The following is a 23,046-nucleotide window of genomic DNA, read 5'->3' on the forward strand; positions in this document are numbered from 1 at the left end:
GACCTGTGTGTGTGTGTGTGTGTGTGTGTGTGTGTGTGTGTGTGTTTGTGTTTGTGTGTGTGTACACATACATATATATACATACATACATATATATATATACATATATATATTCTGTATTAACTGAATATTGTGACTAGAAAATGATTCTGCCAAATTAGTAATAATGGTTAAGACTCCATCAAAAGTCCTCACCTCAGTCTGTGAATGAATTTCAGTTAAAATGGGAATAGGGCCTGTACAACTCCTTGCAATAATCAAAGTCACTGGAAAAAACTAGACACATTCTAAGAAACTTAAACAAAAGGAAGCATGTATTTCAGAACCAGATAAAGACTCTTGAGGACCAAAAAGCCAAGAGGTTGGAGTAAATCTGGCATTCCAGCATAATTTAGAAAAGCAATAGCAGGACTGAGCTTTAGCAAAAAGGGAGATATTCAGAAGAGTCATCTGTCAACTATAGGCATATTGGAACAGAAGAGTCAGGTTTAGGGAAGTCCCTAGAAAGGGTTGGCTTTTCCCCCAACTTCTCTTCTTGCTTTTCTGTGCACTATTTAATAACCCAAACACTTCCTACAGACAGAAATTTGACTCAATCTCAGAGAGCTAACTAGAGATACTACATGTATATAAAATTAAGCAAATGTCTCAATTTCTGACTAAGTGTTAGGATTTTTTTCTAACTTGGGAGCACAGAAAAATATAATTAAACATAAATTTTCCATCTAAAATATATTCCAATTAGTATAGCAGGCTTTCACACCTCTCATACCTTTGCTAGGTGTTTCCCTTCTCTACTTTCAAACATAATAGTCTGTCTCCTCCACATGAATCTATTTTCTAAAATAATTTAAGAATTTGTTATTTTTTTAAAGAGAGGTAGGGATATCATAGGGGATAGAGTACTGAGCCCTGAAGTAAGGGCTTTTTTCCTTAGTTCGAATCTAGTTCAGACATTTATTAATTGTGTGACTGAACAAATCAATTAACCCTGCTTATTTCAGTTTCCTTATCTGTAAAATGAGCTGGAGAAGGCAATGACAAACCACTCCAAGAAAACCCAAAATGGCATCACAAAGAATCAGACATGATTGAAATCAACAACACTAAGAGGGAGTATTATAGGTGAGAAATGTTATATGTACTTTCAGAGGAGGTCATTGTGTATTAGCTTTATTTAGGTGTTTCAACTTATTTTTCTAAAAGTAGGTAATCTATAAAATGTGAAAAGTAAAAACAAAGCACATCAATACATTATTTTAAAAAAATAACTTACAGCTTACCTTTTTTCATGAAACCTTCCTTGAATATCCCAATATGAAATTATCTCTCCTTACTATGAACCCTTATTTCATTGACCCTTAATAAACTATGATACATTTAATTCTTTTGGAGGAGGAGAAGTGGAAAGGAGAAATAGTGCAATCAAGCTTATTAATTTTGTAGGTAATTCCTTCAATTTTAATAGTCTTCCCATTCACTATTTGTTTCATTTTTGCTAGGTTTTATCTTCCTCTCAAGACTTTAACCCCTTAAAGGGCAGAGACCACATCTTATGTTGCTTTTATATGTCCTAGAGACTAAGAGCAAAGCTGAGTTTTAGGCACTAAATAAGGAACAATAAATTTATAAATGTATTTATTATAAAATAAATTTATAAATAAAATTTTTTTAGAATAATTTACAATTACTTCTTTTCTTCCTCCTTTTAAAGAAACTATTTTGGTTCTCTCCTTTGGCCTGTGAATAGACAAAGTCATCACCTTAAGAGTAATTGTAACCAGAAACAGGAGAGGAAGGAAGTTTTCAATCTCTACTAATATGTTATCACATTCCTTATAGTCCTAAAGAACATACAATTCTGAGCAATATGTTTCATTTGTGTTCTCTTTCCTGATCCTAACTCTGAAACCTGTGTTAACCATTTCAGGCAACCAGAGGACTATATTAGATTAGTGAAATGGTTTCTGTAAAAAGCAACTTGGAAATTTGAGTACCATATACCTACAATATGGAGATAAACTGAGAAACTCTTGTTTAACAGAGCTACAAATCAAAAGAAAAAAAACTACACTATAATGCACATTTCCATTAAATATAGTAGTATGTGAAATAAAAGCAAATTAAGGAGTCAGCTAGGTGGTGCAGTAAATAGAGCATCGGCCCTGGAGTCAGGAGGACCTGAGTTCAAATTCGGCCTCATACACTTAACAATTACCTAGCTGTGTGACTTAGGGCAAGTCACTTATCCTTGTTGCCTTAAATTTTTTTTAAAAAGTTAATTGAAAAAGTGTGTTTCATAACATTAAATAAATGAATTATATTGATCAAATTCAAGTTTCATATAAAATCTAACCGCAATCACACTAATTGATTCACCAGAGGCAAAGCTAGAAGTTGAAGAGGGTACCATCTAACAAGCTTTCTAAACAACATTTTATTAAAGATATACCTAAAAAAGGCTTGTGTTAGAAATATTTCCTTTGGAAAAGAATATTTTCCCCAGGGGCTGTGCAAATCAAATACAAATAATGTTTTTTCCCCCCTCCCCCTGCCTGGACCAACAAGATTTTAATCAAAAGATCTGCAGTTTGAGAGGACCTACTACATGTATAATTTTGAGTGGAATGTATATATATATATATATATATATATATATATGTATACACACTATGAGAAGCAAGGAAAAATCTGGAATATAAGATATAGAATAGTAGATATTATTATTGTAATTGGAGTCTAATGTCCTGTGAATACTCAGAACTGTCTAGAATACAACACTCACTTCTGTTAGTAATTAGCTGACCTTTTTGTACTATTACAATTGTTAGAATTTTAGATATAATCATAGCATTTTGGAATTTTGAAACAAATTCATACAATTAACTAACAATAAGCAGAATAAATTGCTTCATGAGGTAATGGGTTCCTTCTTACTAGAGGTTTTTAATCAAAAAAGACCACTTTGTCATCAGCAGTATTTGCAGAATTCTTGATCATGTATGAGCTGGAACAGATGGCCTCTGAGTTCTCTTTCAAATCTGAAATTCTATCACATTTAGCATGATATCTAAATTAGAATTAGACTCAATACCAAATGCTACTTCACATATTTCTATCTCTATGGAAAGCATAAATGGTAGATGATTTATTTGGTGACTTTCCATCTTAAATTCTGATTGCTATTGAAAATGAAATAAGTAATTTCACAAGAGATTCCTGAACATAAAATAATATAAGTTTAGAATGTCTTTCCTTGCAAGACTGACAGAGGAAGACCATGGATGACTCAGGGCAAATCCATCAACAGTAATAGAAATTCTAACCCCAAGCAAATACATTATTGATTGGGATCACTAAAATTGTCTTCATAAAGGAAAGAAAGCACATCATAATCTTGTCTGTAGTTAGAGTAGGAAGTTGTATTGAAAATACAAAAAAAATAGATATTACATAACCATAATTACTATGTAATCCAAATGAGAAGCTAAAATTGTAAGGGATATGACAGAATTTGGAAGAACAATATTTCTGGAAGTACTATGTAATATACTACATATTGAATATACCTGTTGAGAAGAAATCAAGTGAAGGGATTCTCACTGTATAATAGATTATCATTATTTGGCCTCTGTTACCATCAACTTCAATGGAGAGAATGTTCTTTTATAAAGAAAAAAATCTTTCTTCTGCTTACATTCTACCCATTAAAATCAGGAAAAAATAAATTTAACTTGGAAATCAGAAACACTCTGGAAGTAGATAATGGAATACATGGATGAGGCTATTAAAAATCCTATATTTAAAACAGTTAAATTGAATTTCTCTCTCAAAAAAATCTCCTTTTCCTTCAGGTCTAATCCAGAACTTTCTAAAATAGTAAAAATAGCAAATATTTAAATGATGATGAGGGTTTGAAAAGGGCTTTTTACTGGTTTATGCTGGAGTCAGTCTGAATCAGCTCACAAGAACCAATCATTATATTTTTCATTTGAGCATTTACACAGAAATAGACTACAAATGAGGAATTTTTCTTGATTTATTGTTATGATGATTGACTATACTTAAGAAAGCTTTAATCATGCAGATTAAACTTTAAAGTATGTCTCTTGATTTCATTTCAGAAAAGATAACTTATTCATGTGAAAACCCACACCTATATATATATCTTGATCTTCACAACCCTCTGAATCATATATTATTATTATTATTATTATTATTATTATTATTATTATTATTATTATTATTATTAACCCCATGTCACAGAAATGAAACTAAAACTAAAACAGTTTAACACAACACAACTGTCAGGGGACAGAATTCCAGAAAGTGTCTGATGCAGGATTTGAACTCAACCTCTAAGTAAATATTATTTCCATTATTCCAGCCAGATGCCAATCTGACATATTCCCCCTGCTTAATAATTTGACCTGGTTTTAGGCCTACCCTAATTATTAGGATTTGCAATTACTAGCTCGTCTAGTATTTCAGAGGAGTTTATGACCTAAACAGAAAACCCCATCATCTAAAACCTCCACATCCCTGGAGAAAGTTCTAAATTGACAGATTTCCTGGAGGATTGAAGCAGAGAAAAATTTTCTACAATATTCTTCAGTCTTTAATGAAAACACTTAAAAGATCTGGGATTTGCATTTATTTATGGCTTGTGATTCTAGGAATGAGATTGTAAACTGAAACTCAACAAATATTTTAGCTAGGAAGAAACCACAACTAATGAATTAACAAAGATTTATTGACAACTTACTACAAGTCAGATGCAGTACAAAGGAACTAAGAAAAAAAGAAAAAAGGGAAACACTGCTTGCCCTCAAGGAGCTTAAATTCTAATGGGGTAAGGTGATATTTACTTATCAAAGTATATACATAATACATACAAAATGAATTAAAGTTAATTTGGAAGCAAGTTTAGGAGGGTTCCTAACACTCTTTGTTTTATAAATTCATCAAAAAATATTTTTAGTTTTATTTTTAAAGTTCCAGAAATCCTTACCTCTGCATTTGATCCCTTTTCCACCAATTTAATAATTGGTAATTTATTCTTATCTTCTAATCCAAAACCATAGCTTCCCTCATTAGATTTAATCTGAAATGGGATAAAAACTTGTATTAATATTAAATTAGATGAAACAAAATGTAAAACTCGAATAGGATTGTATAAAGTATATCAGTATCAAACACATTGCTATTGCTTTCTCTTATTATCTATTGGAGGGGAAAATCCATCGATCATATCCATCAACTTACCAATAATGATTTAGCAATAACATTTTCCACAACTTTTAAATCATGCTTCATAAGTCTATGTTTCATATTTGATCCTTCCATTTCTTCATCCGCAAAAAACCGAAAAAGTAGGGGTTCATCTTTGAATTCACTTTTTTCAAGGACTAAACAAAAAGGTAGATTTATATTTTTTAATAAATCAAAAATGAATGGATACTACAAATATTTTGACACAAGAAACTACTAGTGACCTGAATTGTATGGTCCATAGAAAGGTAAGACTCTACTTATATTAATAACAATATCTATTTTCCACAGAATGCATAGTTCAAAGGATAAATATTTTATTTAAACAATTATCTAAGGGAATATGAATTTCAAAAATTAAAAACACTTTCTAATTTTAACATTTTTGTTATTAGCAAAACCTGTTACTTTCTAGATGACATCTGTAGCTAAACAGATTATAATTCTGCATCCAAGAAAGTCATGAATTCCTGACATGGGAAACCTATTGAAGACATTACCATGCCCTTAACACATAATTATGTGTTTTAGAAGTTTAGTAAACATACTTAGGATGTTTTTAAAGTCATAAGTAACTATGAAAAAATGCAAATATGTTGCATGCTACCCTCAGATGTGCTTACAGTTCCCAATGAATTAAATATTTGGTTCAAACTTCTAACTGGAATTATGTCCTCTAGGCTAAAAGTGATTTTAGTCTTGCATGAACTTCCGGCACTTTGCTTTTCAAAAGTAAATGTCTCAGATTACATTCAAAAAACATCAACTTCATTCATCTATCTCAATGTATTTAACAAGGCTCCTAAGATTACTATCCAATCCAAGATGGAATATGCAATGAAGTTTGAGCCATATAAAGTATCCAAAAATTGTTAGCACTATTAGAAGCTTTAATTACGTATCAGAATTGTAGATGTTCATCAAATAAGAAAAATGAAGTTAACTGAGTTTGGTTGGAACATATAATTCAAGTCTATCAAATCTTGATAGCCACATAAAAAAGAAAAGGATTTAGGCATAAATATCCTATCTTTTCTATTTTTAGTAACAAAAAGTCATCCAAGAAAAGATAAAAGTTAAGCCAAAGGAAATGCCTCAAATCCAAAGCAGATGTGTGTGCACACACATACACACATAGACATAAGCATATCTGTTCTAAAAATTGCCTATGTATATGACAGAAACATTTTATAAAAACATGAATATTATTGTTTTCCAAATTTTTCCACCAAAAACATCAATTATAAAAAAAAATTGAATACATATGGCATATAGAAAAGGGTTAATAAATTCTCATTAAGCTATGTAGGGCTTTAAGTTTTACAAATCATTTTAAAAATATATAATTTTATGCACCTGAGAGATGGTGCCATGATTATCTCTATTTTATAGAAAAGGACACTGAGATAGAAAGTATTTAAGTGATTTGTTCAGGTTCACAAAGCTAGTCTAAGGTAGATTTTAATCCCGATCTTCCTGATTCTAGGTCCAGCTTGCTATCTACTGGATTATCTATTTGCCTTTTAACTGAGTGTTTAATAAAATCCAGTTAACATATTAAAATTAAACATTTAAAATTAATTGTATTAATGAAATAACAAATTACTCCCTAAAGGATGAAATAAAAGTCTATACGTTTTTCCCACATAAAAATGTCATCATTGTGAAATCCTAATATTTTCTTTATCTTAAATTTCATTAAAGAGAAGGATGGAATAATTTTTAACCCACTACTTCAGGTCAATACTCTATACACTTTGTGCTTGTCTTGGGTTCTCTTTTATAGTTATTCCTCTTCAATCATGATTAGCAACCTTCTGAACATACTTGGGGAAAGTAACAGATACTGTTAAAATACAAAAACAAAAGATCTTCCTAGAGTCTCAGCTGCCTAAGGTGGTTCCTTCCAGATAAATCAAATGCCAAAGAAATTATCTTTGTGAACAAAAGTTCAAACAGAGCAGACAAGAAAGAAAGTAATTTTCTAACTTTTAACTTCAAAGCATCTTAAAAGCACACAATCAGTAATATTTATTGAGAAGTAAAACTGGATAACCAGCCAAGATGGCATAGTGCAAGGAAGCAATGCAGTCTAGCTCCCCTGATCTCATAAAGATCTCAGAATAGCATCAAACTGGAAAGTGACTGGAAATCTGAGGATAAACCACAATGCAGATCTCTTTCCAACACAAGATCTGACCTAAGTGCAAATGACCAGAACAGAAGATGGGTGGGCCAAGGTCATGCTTAAGACCCTGAAGATCAACATGGTCCCAATTTTGCAGCTCTGACATGAGGACATTAATTGGGAAAAAGACACAACTTCTACATATAAAGACTATAATGATGTTCTTCTAAAGTAGGAGAGGGGAAAACTAGGATAAAAAGGCAATGGTGACACTCTAAAGTTACAGAACCTTCTAGCAGGCTAATAGGGTTTTAGTACTACCAACTATTCGCTCAAGGACAGGACTATATCTATATTAGCAAGACCCAGACCACAGTCTTGAACCTAGAAAACCCTAGAGGAATGTACTCTTGACCAGACTAGCAGAGAGTTGGTTAGAAAGTTTGCAACTCACTGACCCAAGTCATCCTTTTGATTGTTTTGTTTTGTTTTGTTTTTTTTAGTTTTTGCTAGGCAATGGGGTTAAGTGGCTTGCCCAAGGCCACACAGCTAGGTAATTATTAAGTGTCTGAGGCCGGATTTGAACTCAGGTACTCCTGACTCCAGGGCCGGTGCTCTATCCACTGTGCCACCTAGCTTCCCCCATCCTTTTGATTGTTGAAGAAATAGCATTTAATACCTGGAGAAAATAGTGGCAGGACACTGTGTACTATAGACCAGGTCATCACAGTCCTGGCAGAAATATACAGAGTATAGTCCTAAAATAAAATTGTTATCTGTGGACTAAGGCTCACAGACCGAGTAAGGAAATAAAGAGCTATCATGAAGCAAGGAATACCAGAAGAGAATACATGTAAGCAAAGCCTCAAAGAGAAAAACAAGCCAATAAAATACTATAGCCTGGACACAAAATCAATTAGAATTCCCAGAAGAAATGAAACAAGAGAAAAATATATCATTTCCCCAGTCTAAGTAGTTTCTTAAAACTTCATTATAATTTCAATCTGGAGTATTCTCATATAATATTTGAAGGCAAATTTTAATTATTCCTAAATTACTCATCATTCAGGAAAACCATTAATCTTGATAAATGAAAAATTCATCTTTTTTCACTGGGACAAAAGAATTATTTATAGGCTCAATATCCAATGTATGAAAATGCTATGAATGGCAGGATTTTTGAGAAGAGATGGAAGACTGAGGTGATAGCAATGCTAGCAGGGACTTAGGGAAGGCAATAGCAAGGAATTTGCATGTTGTGGACTAGGCTTAAAGAAAAACCAGAATGTTCATTTCTCCTCTTATTAAAAGGTGATTGTTAGGGGCCGCTAGGTGGCGCAGTGGATCGAGTACTGGCTCTAGAATCAGGAGTACCTGAGTTCAAATCCTACCCAGACACTTAATAATTTCCTAGCTGTGTGACTTGGGCAAGCCACTTAAACCCATAAAATTTTCATTATCTATCATCCTAAAATCATTTTGTGAACTATGAATAACCAAATAGATGCTATCAATACCACATCGTTAATATTGCCATTATTATGTCATGTGATAATATTACCATCCTTTTATAGGAAAGCATTTATGAAGGGTCTTACATTGGCTATGTTTACTTTGGCCCTTTTCTGAATTTCTTCTTCATTTGAGGAGAAAACTAGAACATGCTGCTGCTTCCATTGTTAGTAAGAAACTCATGGTGGTTTTTACTAGACAATAAAACAAAAAATAAAACAGAATAAACATGTAAACTTTTAGAAGATGAATTCTCACCATGATGCATAAATCCATTGTCACAAAGACCTACACCAAAGATCATTGCCTCTTCTCTGGTTCGACAATCCCCCTATTATTCACAAAAGCAAGGCATAATTAAATTAATGAGAATGAAGAGGTTTGCTGCACCCTTTTTCATGGGTATAATTTCCATTAACATGTTCAATAAAAAAAATGATTTACAGATTGTGGCATACATTTTGACCACCATCCCACAGAGTTTCTTCCTCTATAAATTGTCCTTACAATCATTAAAAGTTTTTCTTTTAATATTAAATTAGCAAAATAGCTTTAACATTTCTTTTGACATAAAATAAACTTGTATATTAATTATAAAATAAAATGACTAAGTAATGATATTATACAAATAACCTAAATTTAACATCTACTGATCTTGATAGCTATGATTAAAAAAAGAAAAACTTTATTAAAGTACTAAAATACTTTGTCATTATAATGATCATGAAATATTTATTAAGCCTCCATCATCAATGTGTAAAATCTGTTCAAAGAAATTACACAGCTGTGGCTCCTCTTTTCCAGTAGTATTATACGCTTTATATTCTGTGTAACACTCTGCTCAAAGAGTATTACACGGATGTGTACACTGCCTTCCGGAACATAAACAGTCCTAATTCTATGATCCTATGATGATATGAACTGATGAACATTAAAATGCAAGGTCCTGTCTGTTCTATGCAACACTGTACAAGTGGGACAACAAAGATATTTTGGGATCTTAAGAAGGCTTTGAGAATTCTTTTAAAACATGCAGATTTCTATCTTTGAGAAAGATTTGAATAATAGGTAAGTCAATGTAGGAATAGACTAAATGATTTTTTTTCAAGTTTTCTTTCTCTGACAGTCTCATAAGTTTAGGATTCAATCAATAATCTTAAAAGTAGAATTACTAGAGTATTTCATCCCTTATGTCTTATGAATTTCAATGTTAGGGCAATCTTTTTCAAATTTTGTTTTCAGCAAGTCATTCTCCTACTCAAAAATATTCCCTCTTTCCAACTTCCAAATTAACCTACTACTCAGTTATTCTTCATACAGTAACTGAACTTTTTACTATCTTATAAACAGGTCATGCACTTCTATTTTCCTTAGAAGTCCCCTTTTTTCCATTTGCCTATCCAAGACACACTTTGAGTTTCACTTGCCTATTCACTTAGTCATCTATGTCCCATTGATTTTTTCCTCTGAATTCCTAGAGTATATTATATGTAGATATATATGCATATATATACACACAAACCTATCACATGTATATACTTAATTTTATACAAGATCATAAACAATAGTATTTTCTACAATTGTTTAATTTATAACTCTTGTCATTGTCACACCCATACCATGTAATAAAATAGTGCTGATTATCTCTGAACATTGCCACCACATTTCAATTGTGTTCTCTCTTTGATTTTTTGTCACTCTTCTCCCATTTGCAAGTTCCTTCCCCACCTAAAAAATGCCACCATGCCCCTATGCCAGTAGCAAAAGAAGAAGGAAACTATCCAATCACTCAAGGAGTTTATATTCATCTAATAAAACATATTATTATCTTCATTTAACATCTTCAAGGAGCTTATAATTGATCTAGTTCAACTGGTTTTATTATCTTCATTTTTCAAATTGAGCAGCCAAAGCTCAGAAGTTGAAGGTAGTTCTCTCCTGACTCCAACATCAGTGCTCTTTCTACTATACCACAGCATATCATTATTATTATTATTACTTCATTGTAAAAGTTTCCAAAATCTACATATGTTCCTCTCTTCCTCTAATTACTCCCATCATACAGTTCCAGCTGCTTTTGCCCTCAATAGTCAACATTTATTATGAGTCTACAATGTGCCAGGCAAGTCACATTAGGCCCTTATACTACCTTAAAACTACCATTTCTTTCAAACATTTCAGTTTCTATTGAAAGAACTAACATCTTCTCAATTACCTAGACATAAATCATTCCTTTTTGCTAACTTTTTATGATACTTTAAGGTTTGTAAATTTCTTTACATAAATTACCTCAATTGATCCTAACAATTCTGTGAGGCAATTTTGCAGATAATAAAACAAAACAAAACAAACAAACAAACAAAAAACTAAGGCTGACTTGTACAGGGATCACATACCTAGAAACTGTCTTGGGCAGTACTTAAAGTTAGATTTTCATGATCTCTAAGTACTAATTGTCTACTGATTTTTCTCAACTATTGTATCCAGTAAGTTTCCAAGTCCTACTGATTCTTCATTATCTCTCTCCCATTCTTGCCCTTCTCTCCATTTAAAATGCCAACACTCAAGTTCATCTCTTTAGTAACACTTATTTAAAGTAATAAACTCAATATTGATCTCCCTACTTCTTGTGTTCCTTCCCATATTCATCTACAACTATCAAAATAATTTACAAAAGCAGACTTCTAACCCTGCTCCTCAACCCCAAATCTTTACTGGCTTGCTACTCTTTCTTCAATAAAATGAAAATTCAGTCTGCCACTCAAGACCTTCAATAATCTGACTACAAGTTTCCTTTCCAAACATATTTCACATTACTTCCCTTTATTTACTAGCATGACCCTCTAATCAGTTACTCCCAAAATCAACATGCCATCTCTTCACTTTCTATTTAGAGTTGGAAGAGAACTTGAGTTACCCAGACCAAACAAATATCCCCTTGCCCAATACGTCAAATCACTACTTGAATGGCCTTTCCTTAAAGACCATTGAGAAAAAAGTGATCAAATCACAAGTCTATACACAGTTCTAGTTATCAGGAAGTTTTACTTTAGGCATAGTTTAAACTTTTCCTCTGAAAGTTGTGTTCTCTGCAGTTAAGTAAAAAGTTTCCAGGGGCAGCTAGGTGGCGCAGTGAATAAAGCACCGGCCCTGGAGTCAGGAGTACCTGGGTTCAAATGCGGTCTCAGACACATAATAATTACCTAGCTGTGTGGCCTTGGGCAAGCCACTTAACCCAGTTTGCCTTGCAAAAGCCTAAAAAAAAGTTTCCTTATCTAACTTCCACATGACAACCTGTCAAATACTTTAAAATAGCTATAATGGAGTCTGGTCTTTCTCATTTCTAAAATGAGACGTAGGCTCCCTTCCAGTTACACTTCTATAAATCTATCATTGAGATTATAAGTCTCTCATGTAAGTACATGTTAAGAAATAAATATTAGCTTTTTACAAACCCAGAAGAACATAAAATACCATTTTGTAATTCTCTAATAGAGCTATAATTTCATTGATGTGGGTTTCCCATTGAAGATGCAAATGACAACCCACCTATGCCTCTTAATTGTATGCAATCCTTAGATAGTACTTCCATAAATTCAACAAAAGAGAACTATCCAGTATATGAGGAATATCTCTCTCATTCTCTTGAAATAAGAGATAGTATACATAAAGCTGCTGAAAAGTTATTCTTCCACTCTTGCTCTGAAAGTGACCCATTTTTCTTTTACTATGGTTATGCATTTTTCTGATGAATGTTATATAATGTTAGAATGAAAGAAAATGATAATCAGCTCATAAAACTATAAAGTTACTGAATCATGTTAATTTATAAGCCACATTCTACCCTAATGGAAATTGTTTTGCTACCATTGCTTTATAGTCTTTGAAATTTTTTAGAAATCATTAGAAGTATTAGTTTTCATTTTATATCTTTAAGCCATCTTTTTAGATTTTATCAAAAAGTGTTAGCTTCTTGGTTTGTATATTTTATAAGGACATATATTATGATTCTCATTATTCTAGATCATTTCATCAGGATTTCTCTCTTCTGTTTTTCTTTTTACCATTCTCTACTTAGCAATATACCTATTTATATGTGTATCTATTGTATCTTCTTTAACATAAATTCATTTGAGGTTTCCTCTTTTCTGCTTTTGTATCCTAAATACCTAATGCACTGCCTTCCATGGGATAAACATTCAATAACTATTTTTTGAATTTTTGATTAATTATAAAAATGAAAAATTAATCATTCAGAAATCCAAGTTCTATTTTGAGCATTCTTTAAATAAATTCAAAATCAGGAAAAGTTGATCAGACTTTTATCCACTCATTTTCCAATCAGATTCAACTCTTCATAACTTGATTTAGGTTTTTCTTGGCAAAGATACTGAAGTAGTATATCATTTCCTTCTTCACATTATTTTACAGGTGAGGAAACTAAGACAAACAGGGTTCCCTGTGTCCCACAGCTACTAAGTGCCTGAGAACAGATGTGGACTCACAGACATAAGCTTTCCTACCTCCAGGGCCAGCACATCATCATCCATTGTGCCCTCATGAGTACCCTCATAAATAAATTAAATTTAAAATAATATACTATCATATGAATCTCAACCTAAAGCTCATTATGAAAGTGGCTAGGTGGCTCAGTGGATAGAGCATTGGCCTTGGAATCAGGAGTACTTGAGTTCAGATCCAGCCTCAGACATTTAATACCTAGCCGTGTGGCCTTGGGCAAGCCACTCAAACTCATTGCCTTGAAAAAATCTAAAGCTCATTATGATTAGTTAATAGAAATGCAAATTTGAAGATTTAATTGGTTCAAGCCCTGCTGACATATTATAGTTATACATTCCTAGTCAAATGATTTACCTTCTCTCGGTGCAGAATATTAGAATGATTCATAAAGGGAGTTTCCTTACAAAGAACTTTGACCTTATAAGTCAAAAACCAATTTAGGAAAAGCACTTATTTCTAAACAATATAAAGTGGAGTATTTTTTCTCATAACAATAGATTCACAACCTCCTCATTAATAGTTACTCCCACTCTGCTACAACAGTCCACATACCACCTATGCCTCCTCATCTTGAGTTATTCTCATCCAATTCTTTTGACAAATTCTACAGAACAATTAGGGTATCTACTACTAAGGAAATCTTAAGACCTTCCATACAGAATTTCAGAATTATAATAGACATAAGACACCAAATCCAACTCACACTTGATTAACAATGATCCTCTGAAGCAAAGTCAATAAGGAGCCAGATGTTCAGCCTTCTTTTTAAAGGCATCTTTTTAAGTAAGTCCACTATTCTGCAAAGCCTTCCATGTTTTTCCCCTTTTAGAAATTAATATTTTCAATTTCAAAAATTAATATTTCAAATAAAATTTTTGAACTGTTTCCCATATCCCCCCCTCAAATGCTTATTCTCATTAGTGAGAGAAAAAGGTAGATCCTACTGGGCAATACTCCAAGATAAGGATGTTCCAATCATTAAGGGATATTCCTTTTTACATCGACATCTGGGTCATGATTTTGAGTTCTGAAAGGTCATAAACAAGATCAGGAGTTGGAATGAAAGTCAGCTGGCCTGGTTACCCCACAAATTTGTAATGGAAGCCAGAAGGAACTCACAAAAGACAGAAGGGTGTTGAAAAGCCTGGTGAAAGGATATTCCAAGGTTAGAATAGCCCAGGGAGAGACTGAATGTTCCAGGGTGAGAATGGCCCAAGACCTAAACAAAGTTCCAGAAGATCTGAATTTGAAGGCCAGAGAGGGGAAATTAACATGTTTATATTTTTATATTTTTTTTGGTCCTCGGTTTTGTCAAATTCTTAAATACGATAGATATAAAACAGAACCTCAGAGTTACTTTAAGCTGCATTTCTCCAAGTAGTAATAATTTGGAATTTTTTTCATATATTTATTTCCAGTACTTTCTAATGGTGAGTCCATATATCAGCCTCTTTACAGTTTCTACCTGTTGCTCCCAGTACTTTCCTCTAGAAAAAAAGTATAAAAAGCCATTCCTTTTCCACATTGAAGTCCTTCAAAAATAGGCAAATTGCTTTTAGATATCTCCCTCTACCTACATAAATTATTCTCCCCTCTAGGTTAAGTAACCTCAATGCCAATTGCTCTAATGACTTCACCAACTTCTTTATTTATCCTTGGTTATCCCAGTCAAAAATTCTGGGAGTTCTATACCATTCTGATTTATGATTCAAATTTTGTAACCTGCCAATTTATACCAACCATATATCGTTTCATTGCAATTTGGACCACCAGATTGACTCTTTTGAGAGCATGAATTCTAACATTCAGAGTGATAAAGCTTCAATAAGAGATCATCAATGTTAAAAAGATGAGATTTTGTGTTAGTGAGAAACTTGAGTTCATTCAATGAATTTCTAATTTCTCTATAAGATTTAGGATTATTTCCTGCTTTTCAATGAGAATATTCACTAATACTACAATATTTTTAAAATTAGTATAAAGTCATTTGAAGAAATACACTATTGACAGAATATTCTTTTTATTCTTCTTGGACTCTGTTGAGTGTTCAATATCTTGGTTGAGTATCCATGTTCTAAATATTTTGCTACTCTGTTAATATTGAATGTTCTAGGTTAATTCTGAGGTTACATCTGCCATACTCTTGTATAATTTTGGTATATTATTGGGAGATACCTTGTTGGGGAAGAACGTTTAAAATAATATTTTGTATTATTTAATGAGAATTTTTTTTCCTATTAAATTTCTATTAAAGCACACCTCAGTCATTGTGATTAGAAATATATAGTCTATTTAGAAATCTTGTACAAAAGACTTCCAGTTCTCTCTTCAGATTTTCATTGATGGTATCCCCATTATATGCAACAACTATCTTGATAAACAACTGTGTCTTTCACTCATGTTTATATTAAAATTAAAATAAATGTGAAAATTTTCTGAAAGTACTTTGTGTAACTAAATATAAAAACTGTTATCTTTAAGATAGGAGAGGAAAAACAAAAAATGATGACATTCATTTAAAATCGATGCCAACAATGTCAAATCATTTTCTGATAACAGGGTTGGTATTTAAGAATATATCCAAAACAATCATGCTTTAATATAAGTTGTGTACTGTGCTTCTCATTCCTTATGAACAAGTACAAAGTTTTCAATACTGATGATATCAAAGATATTTTTAACATGGAAGCAAATCAGTCTCATGAGAACCACCAAAACACAAAAATAACAAAATACTTCACGGTTTATATAAATCTACAAAGATTTCAGATTAATGTTCATTACATCAGGGCACAGTTATTATCTCTGTATAACAGAAACTAGAGATGTGGAGAAATTAAACTGAAACAGTCAACAAAATTTTAAAAATAAATCAGTGCATAACATTTTACTCATGGAAGTCAGAATATGATCTCCTTTACTTTGATAGTATCCATTATTAATACATTTATTTTAAATAAATTTTAATCTTTTTATCTGAATAAGAACTTCCTTGTTAGTAGATTTTCATAAAAAAATATGTCCATGCACACAAACATGGGCCATTAGGTGGTACAGTAGATAGAAGGTTGAGTTTGTAATCAGGAAGATTCATCTTTGAGTTCATGTCTGGCCTCAGACATAAGCTAAGTCACCTAACACCTCTTAACCCTCTTTGTCACAGCTTCTTCATCTGGAAAATGAGTTGGATAAGGAAATAGCAGTATCTTTGCCAAGAAAACCCTAAATGGGGTCATAAAGTATTGGACATGGCTGAAAAACACTGAACAACAACAAAAAAATAGGGAATTATATTCACATCATTTTATTCAAACATTCATTCAATAAATACTCAATGTCTACTATATGGATGCTTCAGTGGCTACAAAGATGAAAAAGATCACCACTGAGACTTCTCAAAGACTATACTGAAGTGGAGGTTAAGAAAATTATAAACAGAATTCTAATACAAAGAAGAAAAATACTTTGAATAATAATACCCATTCAAATCATCAAGCAACAAAACTAATTACCTGTGCAATTAGCCAGTCGATCAATTTGTTAGCCATGACCACAGATTTGTAGGTCCTTAGATGGTAATCTTTATCCCTATAGGAAAAAAATAATTTTTTTAAAGCAAAAGTGTAAATAAACACTAAGTTAACATTTCAGCATAATTTTCAACTTAATACATTTTTGAAGATTTCTTCCATGGATGAAGTATATCCAAAAGGAAATCTTAATATTTACATTATCTCCATTAAGCCTTCCATCTCCCAATCCCAAAGTAAATTTTAAAAGTGAATTATAAGAATGTTCATTATACAGAATCCATTGCTTTATATTATTTTTCTACTTGAGTATAGAATGTCTTTTCTCTATTCTGTTGTTTATATCTGTTCTTTCATAAACATTATCAGCATGTTCCCCTCAAATGTTGAATAGAAACAATATATTCTTAATAAAATGGGATTTATTTTCTTTGAATCCAGGAACATTCTAGGAAAGAATTATAGATATGGGGAAAATAAGTGTCTTCTTATGTATCTCTCTGTACCTTAAAACTGTTTTTCCATTTTGGCAATATTTAATACAGGCAAAGCAAGGCTATACTCCAGGGAAAACAAAAGAATTAAGGAAGCAAGATGGTAGAAATTACCATACCATGAGCTACCCAGCAATGCCTTTCCCACAAAGAGATATGCAGACAGAGTGACCACAAGTATAATTGAGCCCCGGGGACAAAATAATCAAGTTTATAATTTTACATTGAGATCAAAAAAAAAGGATAAGAAAATTACATTATTTCCCTAATTACTAAAGCTAAACTGGTCAATTTAGCCTTACTAGCTAGATTCAGCATTCTATATTTTATTTGTCATGAATGATAATTTTTTATATCATCTACTGTACTTTTAACCAAGAAAACTCCAATGGAATAAGAGACTGAAATCCTAAGGCAGCATGCATATAGACACATACACACACATTCATACATATACATAGGCACAATAAATTTAAATATATGTCAACATAAGTATATATTTGTACATGCATGTGTATTGATGTATATACTTGTGTGTGTATATACTGTTATATCTATATGTAGCTAGAAGTGCATATGTATATGTTTGCAAGTGTGTTTATAGTGGACCATATTAACATCTATTCATCGGGGCAGCATTTTGTAACAGGAAAAATTTAGTCTTTTAGTTTAAGAAGGATGAAGAAGCTAAGTGGTTAAAAAGCTCTGGGCTTAGCGGGGAGAATACCCAGAATCAAATCTTGCATTGGATTTTTACTAGTTGTGTGAGACACTATAAAAATCACTTAAATTCTTTGACATTAGTCAGTTATTATTATTATTATGAGCTACATAGCTTATACTGCAGATATGTTATTAACTCAATATCAGTTATCACTGAGTTGAAATATATATGAAAAGAAAAGCCTATGATTGATAATTTGAGTGTTTGTGATATCATAAAACTGAGTTAACATATTAAAAATGTGAATATCATTCAATTCCTGTATTTTATGGTTATTCCCAAAAATTAATCTTTGACTAGAATTAATAATAACAGTTTTTAGCCAAATAAAATACCATTTGCTTAATAAGTTATAAAACAAACAAATTTCTGATAAGAAATTAATTTAAATTGTAAATATGATATGAGCATTTTTCACACATCCTGTTTGCTGACATATAAATTATATCAATTCCCAGTGATACAGAAGTTTGATATGATTGTATGAATAGTTCAGACAGAAAAAACTTATAAAAATATAGCTGCTTCATAGTTAAAATTATATGGTAATGGAATTTGGACTGAAGACCTTAGAAATTATATAACCTACCCCATCATTTTATAAATAAGAAAAATTGTTGCAGAGTTTTGAGGTGACTTGTTCAGGGTCGGAATCAGCAGTCATGATTTAAATCCAGGTCATCTGACTACTAATTTAATTATCTTTCCACCATTGCACAATATTGATAACTATTGTACTCTTCACATCTCTTTGAAATGCAGAGGTGTTTGCCAGTAGAAAATAAATATACTTTGATTCTTCAGAAAATGTACGAAATGCAGTTTTCTCCCCTTCACAAATTAAAATTAAAAATACTGAAAAGCTCTTGTGCAAAATAATGCATTAAATTCTCAAAAATAAAAAAAAACCCACATTGACTAGTCTGTAACATAGTTGAGGAAAAAAACTAAATCTGTTTATCTTCAACTGCAATCATTCCTGACTATTCAATTCCCTTTTCAAAGAGATGTCTACATTCTCTCTTCATATAGGAAGAAGTCTTATTGAGGAAATAGATCCAAGGGATTGCTATTTCCTTATTATAACTTCAGGTAGGGCAGCAACCTGGAGTCAGGAGAACTTTAGCTCAAATCCAGCCTCAGACACTTATTGGCTATGTGACTTTGGACAAGTCACTTCACCCTGATTGCCTCCCAACCAGGCTTTCTCCAGTCTTTCTGATTCATATCTGGCCACTGGACCAGATGGTTCTGGAGGAGAAAATGAAGATTGTGATTTAACACAGGATCTCCCTCACTCAAATCCAATTCATGTACTTGTCATGACATTAACCTGATATCATGGCCTTCTTTGAGAAGTAAGGGCAAACATCATTATCATAATTTCAGGAAGCATTGTAGAAGTCTTTAATTCTCCAGTCAAAACATTCGAAAAACACCTTGGTAAATCCAATTCTGCAACTCCATCTAGTATCTTTCATAAAAATTCTGGAAACTTTCCGGGAGGTATTATTTCATTTTAGCCATTGAAGGTAGTTTGGAAAATTGGGGGAAAAATTAAACATTTAATTTAAATAGCTGGGTTTTCTTTCCAAGGATTGAAACCATTTTCCTTTTATACCAAATAGCCTTTAAGGTTGAAAAACATTAGTATAGTCAATTTATTATGCCATTTAAGATTAATTTGTAACACTTTTATGCCTGGGTTTTCATCTTATCTATCTCTATCTCCTCAAATATATTATCTCCTCAAATATATTTGTTTCCCAGTTCTTCAAACCTTCTCAAACCTCCTCTGATCTGCACCTTCATTCCAAAAACAGGGGTGGCTATTATTTCAGTTATGGGCTTTAGAGAATAAAGTGTACCTGGAGTTAGGAATACCTGAATTAAAATCCAATCTTAGTCATTTAGCAATGTGTTGACTCTGGATAAGTCTACACAAATCTGTTTGCCTTAGTTTCCTAATTTTTAAAATAAGAATTATAATAGCAATAAATTCCCAAGTTGTTAGAAGGATAAAATAAGATAGTCATTATAAACTGTTTAGAAAACTTTGAAGTAATATAAATGTTATCATTTTTATTATAACAATTATAATAATTATCATTGTCTTTATGACATCATCCATTAATATTCCAACTCTATTTTCTTTATGGTCATCAAACTGGCTCCTTCCACATCAACCTGTCCTTCATTTTTTCAAGTTTAGCTCTTAACCATGACTTTTAAACCATTTTCTTTTGTTCCTTTACAAATTTTGGCAATTCAGTTAACCACTTACTTTCTCTATCACTACCTCCACTACTGAATTTCATTAAATGAATTCACATTATAGAGCTGACTGTGTTCGATATATATATATGCATGTACATATATGCATATATATACATGCACACAAACATGTATGTATATATATATATTATATATATATATATACACACACACACTCACACATATTTGTTTATTTGTTTAATTTCAATAGAATCTTTACTGCTTATACCAATTCTTTTACTCTTCCCTGATCAGGGTGGCTAGGTGGTGCAGTGGATAAAGCACTGGCCCTGGAATCAGGAGTACCTGAGTTCAAATATGGCCTCAGACACTCAATAGACACCTAGCTATGTGGCCTTGGGCAAGCCACTTAACCCCACTGCCTTGCAAAAACTAAAAAAAAGAAACTCCTGATCAGCATTTTACTGATTGAGAATGTGAAATGTGAAAGTTACAATGTGAATGTTGAAACTATTACTTTTGTTTTCAAGCTACCTCCACAACCATCTCTACTCACTCCCATTCAGCAAAGGACTGAAACAAATTGAAGTTAACCATTCTAAGTCTTTTTCCTCAATTCTAAACTTCAAATCATTTCAACATCTATTATCTACTTTTCTCCAGTCTCAAAAGATGAGATGATTCTGCTTGCTCCCTGTCAATGCCAGTCCCTCCCCTTATGTTCTAGATCCCAGAAATTCTTATCTCCTCCAAGAATATGAACTTTCCAACATATTTCTCCATAATGTTTAACCCCTTAAACAATGACTTCTCCCTGTTGCCTTCAAGCAGGTCTAAATCTCTTTCAAACTTTAAAAAACAAAATGTTTTCATTCCATGACATTCTTTCTCTTCAAAGACAGACTAACAGAAAACAGGTATCCATATTCCTTATGTCCATTTTATCCTCTGTTATTTTTAGCCCCAATTGCACTCCTTTAAATTTTAATAAAATTAAATTTACAAAATTTTAAATCTCACCAGTCACTCAATTTCAAAACCTGGGAATCATTCTCAATTTTTCATTTTCATCCACCTCTCCTATATAGTCATTTTTTAGGTCTCATCAATTCTACTTCTTTACCATTCAAATCCCTGGTCTTCTTCTTTTTACAGATCCCTATTCCCTGTATATGCCCACTGTACCCAAGGCCAAGTAAGACTAGTGACTTTGTGCAGTCCTCCCTCGCTTAAATTCAATTCACTTGCATGTCATTGATCTTTTTTCAAGAATGAAGGAAAAGCAACAACACTGTATAGGTAGTTAGGTGGTTAATTGGATAAAGGTTGGGCCTGGAATCAGAAGATTCATCTTCCTAAGTTCAAATCTGGCCTCAAATACTTATTAACTGTGTTGATTCTGGAAAAGTCACTTAGTCCTGTTTGCCTTAGTTTCCTCATCTAGAAAATAAGCTGGTTGGAGAAGGAATGAGGCCACAAAAAATTGAGGTTGACTTAAATAAATAAATTAAAAAAAAACAGTATCTGGAACTTAGAGGGTACTTAATCAATGCTTTTTGACTTGACTTAACATGAAAAAACACAAAATCCTGAGGCTATAGAAATTAAATGATCAGCCCCAGGGCAGTTTTTGCAAAATAACTACAGGGGCACAGCCAAGATGGCAACAGGAGAAGAGCCTCTCCTAGGTGTTTTCCCCATAATATTTCAAAAATCTTAAAATTATGACTCTAACTAAATTTTTGAGAGACAGAACCCACAGAAAGATCCAGTGAGGCAATTCTCCAGATCAAGGAAACCTGGAAAATAGTGGAAAGACTCTCCTCCACAGGGGTAGAGACGCAGCCTGCCAGAGTGAAGAGGCAGTCTGAGGGAGACTGGGAGCCGCAGCTCACAGAAGTAGTTGCATTTTCCTAGCCTACACCCCAGGGAACACCAGGCACAAATTGGAGGATCAGCAGGGGGACCTTGGCCAGAGCTAGCCCACTAAGCCCAGGCCCTCAAGGTAGTTGCTGCAGCCAGCAGGGTCAGCTCAGCAGCAGTGGCCACAGGGCAGCCCAGATCCAGGAAATGAAAGCAGGCCTGGACCTAGTAAGCAGGAGCTCCCAGGTAACTGAGCCTTGAGTGTTCAGCTCACCAAAGGTAGGAGAGTGGAGAGAGACTTCAGAAGTCTGTCCCTTGTACCTGGAACAGGACTCTGGGGCTCTGACCACATTCATATCCTGATCTCAGTCTAGCCCTGCCATAGAACAGCCCCCCCCCCCTCAGTCCCTTGACAGAGGGGTCTACTTGTGGTCATTCACAGACCAGGAGGGAAGTCAGCACTTCACACAATGAGATTCTTGTGGGCGTTGTGTGCCAATAATACTCAAAAGTTCAGGAAGCACCCCAAAACCAGGTATAGGCTGGAGAAATGAGTAAACAGAGAACAAAAGAGGAACACCATTGAGAAATATATTGTCTATGATCCCAAGAAGGATCAAAATACTCAATCTGAACATGAGGAAATACAAGCTCCTGCATCTAAAGACTCTAAGAAAAACAGAAATTTGGCTCAGGCTATGACAGAGCTCAAAAAAGATTTTGAAAATCAAGCAAGGGAAATGGAAGAAAAATTGGGAAAAGAAGTGA

General features: G+C 32.9%; 1 protein-coding gene across 1 annotated transcript in view; it reads right to left on the minus strand.

Annotated features, from left to right (window-relative positions):
* Window positions 1-23,046, minus strand: part of PREX2 (phosphatidylinositol-3,4,5-trisphosphate dependent Rac exchange factor 2) — a 401,699-nt gene that overhangs the window by 200,756 nt on the left and 177,897 nt on the right. The window contains exons 13-16 of the mRNA XM_074202053.1: window positions 16,945-17,020; window positions 9,170-9,242; window positions 5,266-5,408; window positions 5,012-5,104 (exon numbers count right to left, since the gene is read on the minus strand). Of these exons, the coding sequence (XP_074058154.1) occupies window positions 5,012-5,104; window positions 5,266-5,408; window positions 9,170-9,242; window positions 16,945-17,020 (385 nt within the window). The remainder of the gene's footprint in view (window positions 1-5,011; window positions 5,105-5,265; window positions 5,409-9,169; window positions 9,243-16,944; window positions 17,021-23,046) is intronic.

The sequence above is a fragment of the Macrotis lagotis genome, chromosome X (genome assembly GCF_037893015.1).
Source record: "Macrotis lagotis isolate mMagLag1 chromosome X, bilby.v1.9.chrom.fasta, whole genome shotgun sequence".
Lineage (NCBI taxonomy): Eukaryota > Metazoa > Chordata > Mammalia > Peramelemorphia > Peramelidae > Macrotis > Macrotis lagotis.